Source organism: Macaca thibetana, chromosome 14 (genome assembly GCF_024542745.1).
Source record: "Macaca thibetana thibetana isolate TM-01 chromosome 14, ASM2454274v1, whole genome shotgun sequence".
In the NCBI taxonomy this organism is placed as follows: domain Eukaryota; kingdom Metazoa; phylum Chordata; class Mammalia; order Primates; family Cercopithecidae; genus Macaca; species Macaca thibetana.
The window spans coordinates 65,246,033-65,258,656 of NC_065591.1; the positions used below are offsets into that span (position 1 = coordinate 65,246,033).

Here is a 12,624-nt window from a genome sequence, read left to right on the forward strand (position 1 = left end):
AACCTCGGCGAAGCTGAGCCAAGACCACTTCTGAACCAGGGATGACCAGTGAACCTAGGGTCAGAGCCATCAGTTGGAAAGGCTGAGAGGAGCCTTGAAAAAGAGGGCGACCTTCCTTGGGATCTGTCTGTGCACTCCCTCCTTGCCTCCCCCCTCCAGCCTCCCACTTGGTAGCACCTTCCTGATCCCCTTATCTCTAAGGCGCTCAGGGAAATGCCCCGCTACGGGAGCCTTCTGGGAAATGCTGCCCTTGCCGCCCAGGAACCATGAGCCCTGCAGCCCCGGTAAGGAAGAGTTCTCTGGGACAGGAGGAAGGGCCCAGGTCAGGGTGGGCACGCTTGCCACACAGGGAACGGGACAGAAGTCTTTTAGGCCCTGACAGCCTCTGGTCTCTGAATGACATCCTGTGGCTCCTGGTAGGTGAGGGTTTGCGGGGCTGAGCTATTGAAGGAAATGATCACAGTCCGAGGTGAGATACAGAAAGTCTTCCTTCTCCAGGTGGGCCCCCTCCAATCCATTCTTTACTGTGCCCTAGAGGGGACTTTACGACCCCCTAATCACACACCTCCCTCCTCATCTTGAAACTCCCACCCCCAGCTCCAGTCACTGCGTCCTAACATCCAAGCTCTCCGCCTGTCGTGCAAGGCCTCTGTGCTATTTCTTTGCAAACCCTGCAGCTCTATCGCCTGCCACTCCCCATGCCCTCCCCACCCCTGCGCTCTATGTTCTAGACACACGGAAATGCTGGGCTCTCTTCAACATCCTGACAGTATTCATAGGGGACCTTTCGGGTCGCCCTAGGAAACTGCCACTCATCCTCCAAAGCCCCTTTCGGCCTCCTCTGGGAAGCCTTCCTGAACCCCTTGGGAAAAGTTAGGCTCATCTTTTCCATTGTTAAATCACACGCTGTGATCCAATTGTGTGTTTCCATGTAATCTCCCTCACTAGACTGGAAGCTGGGGATGGAAAGGGGAAGCATCAAAAAAACATTCAAAACTAGGAGCCTGGCTTCTCCTTGCAACTTTACTTTTTCTTTTTTTCTAGGAACTGAGTTCACTGATTCTTAAGAAAAAGTATTTCATGATAAATGAGTGAACAAATGTCTTAATAGAAAAGTAAAATTGCAGGCGAGGCTGCTCTAGAGGGGTAGACTACAAGTCCCAGCATGCCTCGGGTCAGCATCTCTTCACGTCACGCCCCCTCCCTGGGGGTGGGCAGGTCCGGAGGGCGGGGCCCGGGGGGCAACTGGGCTCCCAGGCGCTGCCGGAGGAGAGAAATGCCCCTGGCTCTCCCGGGCGCACAAAGCGCAGGCGCAGCGGGTTGGGTGGCAGCAGCATCGAGTAGCGGCCGGTTTGGCAGCAACATCCGCAACAGGTGTAGACAAGGTGGGTGCATCAAGGGGAGGGCTGGAAAAGGAGTCTGCACCTGGCCCTCTTGTCTGATCTGTGTCAAGACCGTGGAGACAGGAGGGAGTGGCAAGAGGACAAGGCCGGGCCTTCCAGCCCAGGTGTGCCAGCCCTTGTTACGCAGCAACAGGTGTGAGCAGGTGGGGGAGGGGCGGAGGCACCCGCTGGCAAGTGAGTCGCCCTCAGGAACAGAGGGCACCTACCTGGATTCCAGTGCAAGCTCCATCGCATAAATGGATGAGTCATTTGCGGACCCTCAGTTTGTCCATCTGTAATATAGGAGTAAAGATTCCCTTCCTAACAGGGTTATAATGGGGACAAGGGGAGGGAGTAGTATGTTCGGTGACATCCAAACTTAGCTGTACATTGGAATCATCTGAGGATCTTTGAAGAGTACCAGGGCTTGCCTCCTGCCCTCAGACATTCTGATTTAATTGTTACGGAGTGTGGCCTGGCATCGGAAGTTCTCAAAGCTCCTGCTGGCATAACGGTTTGAAGCCAGGACTGCTGGGTGTGAGTCTGGGCTCCATTGCTTACTGATCAAGTGGCCCCGTGCAACTGACTGGACCTCTCCAGCCCCCGTTTCCCCATCTCTGAAATAGGAATAATAAGGACTGCAGGGAGGCTTAAATGAGATAATGGATGAAAGCACTGAGAGGGGGTACCCAGACAGAGTGCTCGGTCCATCACAGCTGCTGTTGAACTCCTCTGTTAAGCACTTTGTAAACAGCTCTAGTGGGGTCCAAATGGGAGGGAGCCTTTCCATTGCCATGATTCTAATATTCTGCACTTCCACATTACAGAATCCCAAGGTTTCTAATACTTTAAGAGTCTCATGCTCCACTGACTGAGCTAGCCAGCTCCTCCCTCCAGCTTCTGCCTGCCTCGCAGACGCACTTCTACAGATTTAGAAACAGACCAGGACAGAGGGCCGGGGAGGAGGGATGTGGCCAAAGTTATGAAGCTGAGGCTGGAATCCAGGCTCCTGGTCCCCACCCCCAACCCCACACCAACGGCTGCCCTGCTGACCCCACAGTGACAGTGCTCCCATTCTCTTCCTAAGCAGAGAATGGGGAGGAGGCCGAGGCTGCCTGGCCCTTGTTTGTTTACTAACCCTCCCTCAAACATTTCCTGGGTGGCTCCCCGGGGACGGCAGGGCTGGGGGCTTCTCTCCAGGGAGCTGCTGCTGAGGCCTGTGTCTCCTGTGGCTCCTCTGACAGATCCCGCCTGACTCCGCCCTGGAAAGTCCTTTTGAAGAAATGGCCCTGGTGAGGGGCGGCTGGCTGTGGAGACAGAGTGAGTGATCCTGGGCCCCTGGTCCTGGGGCAGGGTAAGGGAAGTGGCTTACTGGGCTTGCCACAGGGAACCCTTCTCCCAAGGAGCCAGGACCTTTTCATCCTTCCCTTGTTTGTCCACGCTCTTCCCTCTGCCTGAAGGTCCTTCCAATTCCCGACTACGTGGTTTAAACTTCTACTTGTTCCTCACGACCCATCTCAGATGGGCCTCTGTCTGAGGAGACTTCTCTGGCTTTTCCTCTGGCCCCCACCCCTGCCCCTGCGATAGCGTCAAGCTGGATTAGAGGCTCCTTCCTTGGTTTTCACGGCGTCTTACAGTGATCTCCTTAGAACAGAACTGTCTTTATCTGTGGGTCTCCCCACTCCCTGACCCCAGACTGGTCCCAGTCTGTGAGCTCCTCAAGGACAGGGGGCTGGGTTTGACCCTCTGTGTATCCAAGGTCCCCTAACTCCAGGGGGGCTGGGTTTGACCCTCTGTGTGTCCACAGTCCCCCAGCCCTGGGCTGGACACAGAATGAGGTACAGAACAAAGTGAAAAATGAGAGAGAGAGAGAGAAGATAGAGGCTCAAGGTAGGGAGAGGTCTTTGCCCTTGAAGAGACCTGGGACGTGGCCTTAGCAGCTTCCAAGTAATGGGCCCAGTCACTCATTTCCCTGTTCAGCACATGTATGACTCGAGCTTCTACTATGCGTCAGACCCAATGGGAGGCAGGAGGTGAACAAGACAGAGAGAAGACAGAAAGAGGTCCTGCCCTCATTTCAGGGGGTAGATAGACAAGAAAAAGGTGGTTATAACACTAGGGACTGAGGCTGAGGGGACTTGGGAGTCTGTCTGGGGCTCCTATCCCCAGCAGGCTCTGGGATCGGCCTGCCTAGTGCACCTGGAATATTGTATAGGCTCCATCCTCCGCCGCTGGAAGCGGAACTGGTTTGCCCTGTGGCTGGACGGGACCCTGGGATACTACCACGATGAGACAGCTCAGGACGAGGAGGACCGTGTGCTCATCCACTTCAATGTCCGTGACATAAAGATCGGCCAAGAGTGCCATGGTGAGCAGAAGCCCCTTCCTCTGTGGCACCGTGACTGTGGGCAGAGCCCTCCCACTGTCTCTGAGAACACCTGCTGTTGGAAGCCTCTTTGCAGCTTTCAGAGGCATTTCACAGACGTTGCTTCTGAGCCTCTGTGAACTCCAATTCAGTTTGGTGTGAGTTAAGAAATAGGTCCTTGGCTGTGTGTGGTGGCTCATGCCTATAATTTCAGCACTTTGGGTGGCTGAAGTGGGAGGATCACTTGAGGCCAGGAGTTCTAGACCAGCCCGGGCAACATAGTGAGACCCTGTCTCTAAAAAAAAAAAAAAAAAAATTGGTGAGATGTGGTCGCATATGGCTACTGGGGAGGCCGAGGCAGGAGAATTTCTTGAGCCCAGGAATTCAAGGCTGCAGTAAGCTATGATCCCAGTACTTTGAGAGGCCGAGGCATGTAGATTACTTGAGTCTAGAGTTCAAGACCAGCCTGGGCAACATGGCAAAACCCCGTCTCTACCAAAACAAAAACAAACAAAAATTAGCCAGGTGTGGTAGTGTGTGCCTGTAGTCCCAGCTACTTAAGAGGCTCACGTGGGAGGATTGCTTGAGCCTAGGAGGCAGAGGTTGCAGAGTGTTTATGGCACTGTACTACAGCCTGGGGGACAGAGCTAGACCCTGTCTCAAAAAAAAAAAAAAAAAAAAAGAAAAAGAAAGAAAAGGAAATCAGTCCTTTAGTGCCTTTCTCCTCTGTGCTGTGTCTCAGAGGTGAGCCAGGCACAGTTCCTGCCCTCCAGGCGCTCGGTACTGGATGAAGATGAAATGAAATTAGGAGGCCCAGAGAAGCGAAGTGGCCCAGGGTCACAGCAAATCTCCACATTCCTCCACCAAGGCCCAGGCCACAGTTCTAACCGGGTAACTGGGAGGCGTGCTGAGGGAAGCGTCAGCATGGAAAGGTTGGAAAGGTTAGAAGCGTAGAGTAGAATCCCTCAGAGGGTATATGGGATCAGAGGAGGTTGGCAGTGGCCAGTAAACAGAGCCCAAAGAAGTCAATTCCTATTCCTATTCCTGGTTTACTGGGGGGACCCGGGGCTTGCACCTGCGGAAACCCATATTTGTCTGCTTCCAGATGTGCAGCCCCCAGAGGGCCGGAGCCGAGATGGCCTGCTAACTGTGAACCTACGGGAAGGCGGCCGCCTGCACCTCTGTGCGGAGACCAGGGATGATGCCCTGTGAGTCACTCCCAGGAGAGGATGGGGTGGAATCTTGGGGAAAGTTACCACGTGCCCCCTTCTCATTGGGCCTTCTGGTTCTCTGACCGTAGGAAGAGGGCACTAAGGCCAGTCAGCAAGGGTATCTCATTGGAGGTGGGTAGAGTGGATTTGAAGGGCCCATGGTGACTGGCCTGGCACACAGTGAACTCCTCATGTGGTCTACGGTGAACTCAGGATTGCTGAGGGGGAGGTGTGCACACCTGCCTCGGGTGTCTGGTTCCTGGTCTTTAGCAGCCTCTGAGGTGAGCCCTCACCTGAGGGTGATGCAAAGCAGCAGAGCAGCCTAGTGGCACCCTTGCTGTCTTCTTAGAAGATGCCCTGGTGGGGGACTCTGGTCTGAGGGGTAGCCCCCGACCTGCCTACAAAGGCAGTCGGCTGCGTCCCAGGCAGGGGCACCCCAATGTCAGATACATATCCATGCGGCCAGCCTGGGTGTGTCCTCCGCAGGCGCCATCCGCTCGCTCACATTCCGTCCCTTCCTACCCTCTGGCTGAGGGGTGCATGGCCTTTGCGCTGGAGGAGAGTGAAAGAGATGGGTGTGTGGGAGTGGGGGAAGCTGTGCTCCAGGCAGACAGCACAGAGCCGCCTTGTCCAACCCAGCCAGGTGCCATGGCAACCAACAAAGGCCCAATTGTCCCGTGTCTGCTGGGCCTTCCTGGAGCTCTGGGGTCAGAGCTTTGGGGAACTGTTTTGTTTGTAGATTTGGGATGTGGAGGGGGGCTGTGGCTAGAGCACCCACCCAGGAGTGTCAGATTCTGACATCCCCTGAGAGACCACCCAAGCCCAACCATCCACTGTATAGATGAGGAAACTGGAACTTCTAGAGGGGATGAGAAGAATGAATTAGCCTAACTTAGTGCTCCATCCATGTGACTGGGCAGGGGAGGGGTCACTTTTGTCTTCCTGAGGGAGACAAGAGATCTCTCCTTTCATGAGAGACTGGGGCTGGGTTGGAGAGGAGAGTCTAAAATGTGGGAGCCCAATTCACCTACCCCCAAACTCCCTCCTCATGGTCTGGTGGGATTTGCTTTGCAGAGCATGGAAGACAGCGCTGCTGGAGGCGAACTCCACCCCGGTGAGTTCCCTGTTCTCTCCCCCTTTCCCCACCACCTCCGTGTGCCATGGAATCATGAGTGATTCAGACTCGGTCTCCACCTACCAGAAGTTCTCAGTCTCATGTGGATAGGTTTGTGCAAACTCTGATGCCTGAGTCCCAAGTGGGAAAGGATAAGGGACAGCCAACTGGTGCTCAGAGGAGAGAGAGAAGCCTCCATGGAGACTTGCTGGAGGGAGTGGCACGTGAGCTGGGGAAAAGGAACTGTCTTTTATCGAGCAACTATTATGTGTCAGGTGTGGTGCAGGTATCATTCCACCTGCTCCTCACAACAGTCCTGTGAGGTTGGGGTTATTGTTCTGTCTCTGTAGATGATAAGACTGAAGCTCATTCATCCACACAACAAATATTTACTGAGCTGCTACTATGGGCCAGGCGCTGTGTCAAGTGCCAGGGATCAGAGGTGAACCAAGGAGATGTGGGCTTTGCCCACCTGGACTCAGCCTAGTGAGGAGCCAGACATGGAACAACTAATTAATTATGCCATTTCAACAGTATAACAGCTCTGACAGAGATTTGCAGTGTCTGGCCCTTTCATCCAGGTGGTAGTTCAGGCAAGGCTTAAACCGAGAACTGAAGGATAAACAGAAATTGACTGGGTGAAAGGCGTGGGGAAGGGGTAAAGGGAACAGTATTCCAGGCAAAGGGATCAGCATGTGCAAATGCTCTGAGAGAGGTTAGGACGTTGGCAAGTTGAGTAGGAGGACAGCTGGGGTGGCTGGTGCTTAGGGAGTGAGTAGGTAAGGGGGGAAGGAGGGTTGGCACGACCAGGCCTTGTGGGCTGTATGAAGGATTGGTTTCTGCTAAGAGCACCAGGGAGCCATGACAAGTGTTTGAACAGAGGGATGGCATGATCAGATCAGGCTCGATTTATATTTTTAAAAAGATAATTGTTGTAACATTGGGGCATTAAAACAAAACAAAACAAAACAAAAAGGTAGTTTGTCAGTTACTGAAATTTTATTATAGAGAAAAGAAAAAAAAAGATAATCTGGCTGGTAGGTACGGAATGGATTGTAGAGGGTAACTGTAGACACCCAGAGGCCACTTAGGAGGCTGGGACAGTGTCCCAGCAACAGACTGGAGATCTGGACTAAGGCCTTGCTGGCCGAGACAGGCTGATGAGTACAGGATGTATTTAGGATTTGGAGTCAACAGAGCTTGTGACTGATGGAAGTGGCGGTTTGAAGAGCCGCCCAAGGCCCAGCTTGGCCTCCACCCCCATCTGCCTGACTCCAGAATCTGTGCTTGCTCTTTCTCTGTGTGGCACAATGGAACCCCCTCTCACCTACAGAGAAAGTCCATTGGGAAGTAGCAGGGGAGACCTGGATGCATTTAGAAACCTCCTCAGGCATCCACCTGCTGAGCGCCAGGCATTATGCTAAGCCCCTGGCACCAGTGACATCATTTCATCTTCCAATAACCCTGGCAGGGCAGCTGGGTAGGGATTGGCATTATCAGTCCCATTTTACAGATAAGGAAGCCAAGGTTCAGAGACGGGAGGTGACTTGTCCAAAGCTTATAGTCTTAAGTCAGTGGAAAAGCCTATCATGGAAGGAGGACGTTATCTGCAGAAGTAACTGCATGAGCAGAGACAGAGAAGTGGTGTGTACATGTGTGAGTGCACAAGTGCGTGTGCACATACGTGTGCATCTAAGGGCCCAGAGTCTGCCTGGCTGGAGAGCAATTCATGAGGGGAATGAAACAGGAGAGATGATTTCTGAGGTCACCAGGGCCAGCTCATGATGGCCCTCAAAGTCCAGTTGGAGGAAATGGACTTTCCCTGAGGCCTGTAGGGGAGCAATAAAGGGCATTCAACAGGGAGGGCTGTGGTCAGATTTTTGGGGGCAGACTCAGGCTCCCAAGTGGCAGGTGAATTGGAGGAAGCTGGGAGTAAGGAGGCTACCGCAGTAGTCTGCAGGGTGGAGGGACCCAGGTCGGGCTCCCCTGGCTTGGAGCTCCGAAGCCTCTTTATGTAGGGCGAATCAGTTCCACCACAGAGAGGCGAAGGGAAGGAAGCAAAGGCGACCGTCTGCACTCTGTGACTCTATGAAGCGGCCTCGCTCTTCTCTGCCTGTCCATCTCCTGTGGCTCTGCTGTGCCTTCTCTCTGCCCTGGCCTCTATTCTACCTCCCACTACTGCACATATACACATCCCTCTGGGCCCGGGCTAATTTGAGTCGGGTGTGTTTGTGCCTGTGTCTGCCTGTTTCTGTGTGTTCACCTCTGTGTTTATGGGTTTCTCTCTGTAGCCTGTGTGGGAATGACCTGCCCTTTGTCCTCCGACATGCTGGAGTTCATACCTCACTCCAGGTGGAGGTTCCAGGAGCCCCTAACACCAGCTTTACTGGGAACACAGGGCCTGGGGGCACAGCTAGGGACGAGGCTGGGGTAAAGCGAACCAGGTAGGCTAGAGGATAGATGGGAGTTGCCCTGTCCTCCCTGGAGACTGGGAGCCCCAGCAGCATGAAATAGGGGAAGGTGGGCTAATTCTGGAAAGAGACTACTTGTCCTTCTTTTCTGCGTAACTTTGGCAGTCGTCAGCCTTCTCTGAGCCTCCCCTGTTACCATGAGCTGAGGAGAAAGAGGACGCTCCCTGCCACAACCCAGCTGGCGGAGGGCTCTGGTAGGGTCTGGAAAGAGCTCTGAGTATCTTTAGGCGTAGAGGGCCTCTGACACCCCCTTCCTCCCTCCCCCTTCTTGGGTTTCTGTGGCTTGAGCAGGCCCCAGCTGGAGCAACCGTCCCTCCCAGGAGCCGCCGGGTTTGCTCCAAGGTCAGGTGTGTGACCCGCTTGTGGAGCCCCTGTAAGGTTGAGAGGCGGATCTGGGTAAGTGCTGGCTCAGCCCTCCCTGCCTCCATACTGGCCACCAGGATGAGCCTCCAAAACCAGGCCCAGTCCATCCCTTCCCTGTGACAAACATTCCATGGCTCCCTATCACCCACGGGACAAAAACCAACGGCTCTGCTGTACCCTCTGCCCCCAGCCACATCAGACCTTTCCCCTCTGCCAGCCTTCGCACATGCTGTTCCCGCTGCTGGCGAGACTGCAGTTTCCTCTTTCACCGGACAGACTGACACCCGTCCTGTAAGGCTCACCTCAGAGGCTGCCTGCCACCTACTCAGTGGGGACCTCCTAGACCACCAGCCATCGTCATTCCCTCCCACAGCCTAGTGGCACTAAGGCTTAGTGCTTTCTTCATTCTGCCTGGTTTCAGAACTGGTTTATTCTGGTCTGTGTCGTCTTCCATGAGGCCTAGAACTTCCTCCAAGGCAAGGACAAGGCCTGACTGCGCTGCCTCTATGGAGCTTGGCACAAGGCTAGGCAAATGGCACATGCTCACTTAGTGCTCAGTGATGGGGAGTCTGTGCTGACCCTTCTCACACAGTGGGGCTCAGGGAATGTTCACTGAGTGAGCAAAGGAAGGAAGGAGGGAGTGAAAAACCTCCGTTATAGCAATACTACTACATAGTCAAATAATTTAGTCTAGATCTGTCTCCCCTCAACCTGAATGCTTCTTGAAGGCAGGATCTGAGCCTGAATCTTTTCTCTGTCCCCAGTGCTCAGCACAGGGCCTGGCATGGGGTGGGTGGCGGGAGGGGTCTTGAGTGAGAGTACCTGTGATCTTACAGTCAACTCTGAGCTCTTCTTACACAGTGGTGCTCAGTGTGGCTATGTGTCAGGATTGCTTAGGAACTTACAAGCACTAACAACAAGTTCTACCTCTGGATGTTCTAATCTGGCATGGGGCCTAGGCCTAGGAAACCTGTAGTTTAAACCTGTCTCCTGGCCGGGCCTGGTGGCTGACGCCTGTGATCCCAGCATTTTGAGGCTAAGGTGGGCGGATCTCTTGAGGTCAGGAGTTCGAGACCAGCCTAGCCAACATGGTGAAATTCTGTCTCTACTAAAAGTACAAAAACTAGCAAGATGTGGTGGTGGGTGCCTGTAATCCCAGATACTCGGGAGGCTGAGGCAGGAGAATGGCTTGAACTCAAGAGGTGGAGGTGGTTGCAGTGAGCCAAGATTGCCCCACTGCACCACTGCACTCCAGCCTGGGCAACAAAGCAAGACTCCATCTCAAAAAAAAAAAAAAAAAAGTCTCCTGATGACTCTGATATGCAGAATCACTAAGCCTAGAAGTGCTTGGGCCACCAAGTTGTATAGATGTGGCACTGTTAGATCCTCAGAGGCTTGGAGAGGTTACCTAACTTGATCAAGATCACTCAACTCATCAGTGGCAGGTCTGGGACTCCCAGCCCATCGTTCTGAGGTATTCTCCATGCCCAAACTAGAATACAAGTTTGTTTAAAGTGGGGAAGCCAAAAACTAGGATTTAACAGACTGTAAACCTAATAACACAACAGCTCGGCTAAGGGGAGTCATTTGCATGTGACCCCCTGATTGGTCAACACTGGTTGTACCCACAAAGTAGCTGGGCCTCTGGAGAGGGAGAGGCAGGTTCAAACCCTCAGGTTCTGCCCATGGGTCTCTGGGCTGTCCCTACTTGTTGCCAGGTGACTTACAGGAGTTTACTTCTGGGCCTCCCAGACCTGGAGAGTAAAAACAGGTGCCCTAGAGGGACATGGGGTGCTCCACCCTCTCCAGGGCCTCCCAAGGCCACTGGCTTACTGCGTAGCAGCAAGGCAAGGTGGAGGCTCTGGATCTCAACTTCCCCACCAATAAAATTGGACCTGAGTGCTTAAATCCCTCTAGCCCCTTTTGGGCCTGGAGCCCGGATTCTGGCACTGCCTACCAGAAATCTGTATTGGATCACTGATGGGGAGGGAGCACCGGAGAGTTCACTGACCTACAGCATTGCTCGTCTGAGCCTCTTGCATTGTCTTGGGACTATTTGTTTTCCCTGACTTGAAACTGAACTCAGAGTTGGGCAACCTTAGTTCCAATCTGGCCCTGTATTTGATTCACTGGAATGAGTTCAATAAACATTAGGTACCTGCCACATTCTAGTCAGATCTGATTAGACCCAGTCTCTGCCCTCACAGGCGTCTCCAGATCTGATGGGAGAGACACAGGGACACAACGGGAAGACAGCATGATCGGTGCTGTAATGCAGGGACATCCAAAGGCTGTGGGTATCCAGATGGGGCCCCAACAGAACCTGAGGTTCAGGGAGAGTGATGATTGAGTTGAATCTAGAAGACAGCTTGGGTAGTTGAATGAGGTGAGAAGCTCATCCCTATCAAAGGAAAATGGCATGGAGACTTGAAATCACAAGGTGTGCTTGGAGACCTTCCCCTTACCACCAAACTTCTTCAAAGAGATGTCATGACATGGGGATTGCATCCTTCACCTCTCAGCCTTTCTTCAACCCTCCATAACTTGGCTTTTCCTACTCAGCAACTCCTCTGAAAAGTTTTTTCAAGGTCACTCACAACTTCCAAGTTGCTAAAACCAGTGGCCTATTCTCTTGGAATTGACCAAAATAATGGACAGAAGAACGTATTTAGAAGATAAAATCACGAGAACTGTTGGCTGTTGTGTGGAAAGTGAATGTGTGAAGACAAGACAAGGGCAACAACCTGCTTTCTTTCCTTCTTTTTTTTTTTTTTTTTTTGAGACGGAGTCTCGCTCTGCTGCCCAGGCTGGAGTGCAGTGGCCGGATCTCGGCTCACTGCAAGCTCCGCCTCCCGGGGTTCACGCCATTCTCCTGCCTCAGCCTCCCGAGTAGCTGGGACTACAGGCGCCCGCCACCTCGCCCGGCTAGTTTTTTGTATTTTTTTTAGTAGAGACGGGGTTTCACCGTGTTAGCCAGGATGGTCTCGATCTCCTGACCTCGTGATCCGCCCGCCTCGGCCTCCCAAAGTGCTGGGATTACAGGCTTGAACCACTGCGCCCGGCCAGTTGTTTTTTTTTTTTTTTTTTTTTTTTTTTTGAGACAGGGTCTCCCTCTGTTGCCGAGGCTGGAGTGCAGTTGTGCAAACACTGCTCACTGCAGCCTCTATCTCCTGGGCTCAAAGGAGCCTTCTGCCTCAGTTTCCCGAATAGCTGGGTCCACGGGCATGCATCACCACACTCAGCTAATTTTTTAATTTTTTGTAGAGCCATGTGTTTGCGATGTTGCCCAGACTGGTCTTGAACTCCTGCATTCAAGCAATCCTCCCGCCTCGGCCTCCCAAAGTGCTGGGATTACAGGCGTAAGCCACTGTGCCTAGCCTTTCTTGATTTGAGTGCATGGTGATGGCATGTATTGAGAGAAGCATTTATGGGGCTGGGTACTTTGGGAGGCTGAGGCAGGCAGATCACCTGAGGTCAGGAGTTCAAGACCAGCCTGGCCAACATGGTGAAACCCTGTCTCTACTAAAAATACAAAAAAATTAGCCAGTCGTGGTGGCAGGAACTTGTAATCTCAGTTACCTGGGAGGCTGAGGCAGGAGAATTGCTTGAATCCAGGAGGTAGAGGTTGCAGTGAGCTGATACAGTGTCATTGCACTCCAGCCTAGACAACAAAAATGAAACTCTGTCTCAGAAAAAAAAAAAAAAAAAAGAAAAATGG

At 53.0% G+C, this 12,624-nt stretch overlaps 2 protein-coding genes across 5 annotated transcripts in view; both read left to right on the plus strand.

Annotated features, from left to right (window-relative positions):
• The window catches only part of PLEKHB1 (pleckstrin homology domain containing B1), a 367,567-nt gene that overhangs the window by 351,382 nt on the left and 3,561 nt on the right, over window positions 1-12,624 (plus strand). Inside the window, exons 2-7 of one of the 3 annotated variants that reach the window (XM_050756407.1) lie at window positions 1,279-1,385; window positions 2,627-2,702; window positions 3,598-3,750; window positions 4,853-4,955; window positions 6,033-6,072; window positions 8,835-8,939. In XM_050756407.1, the coding sequence (XP_050612364.1) occupies window positions 2,666-2,702; window positions 3,598-3,750; window positions 4,853-4,955; window positions 6,033-6,072; window positions 8,835-8,939 (438 nt within the window). In that variant the 5' untranslated portion in view covers window positions 1,279-1,385; window positions 2,627-2,665. Of the gene's footprint in view, window positions 1-1,199; window positions 1,386-2,626; window positions 2,703-3,597; window positions 3,751-4,852; window positions 4,956-6,032; window positions 6,073-8,834; window positions 8,940-12,624 lie in introns of those variants that run through there. The other 2 variants (XM_050756405.1, XM_050756406.1) reach the window with 2 other exon arrangements.
• The window catches only part of MRPL48 (mitochondrial ribosomal protein L48), a 525,613-nt gene that overhangs the window by 283,908 nt on the left and 229,081 nt on the right, over window positions 1-12,624 (plus strand). The gene's annotated exons all lie outside the window — the stretch shown is intronic.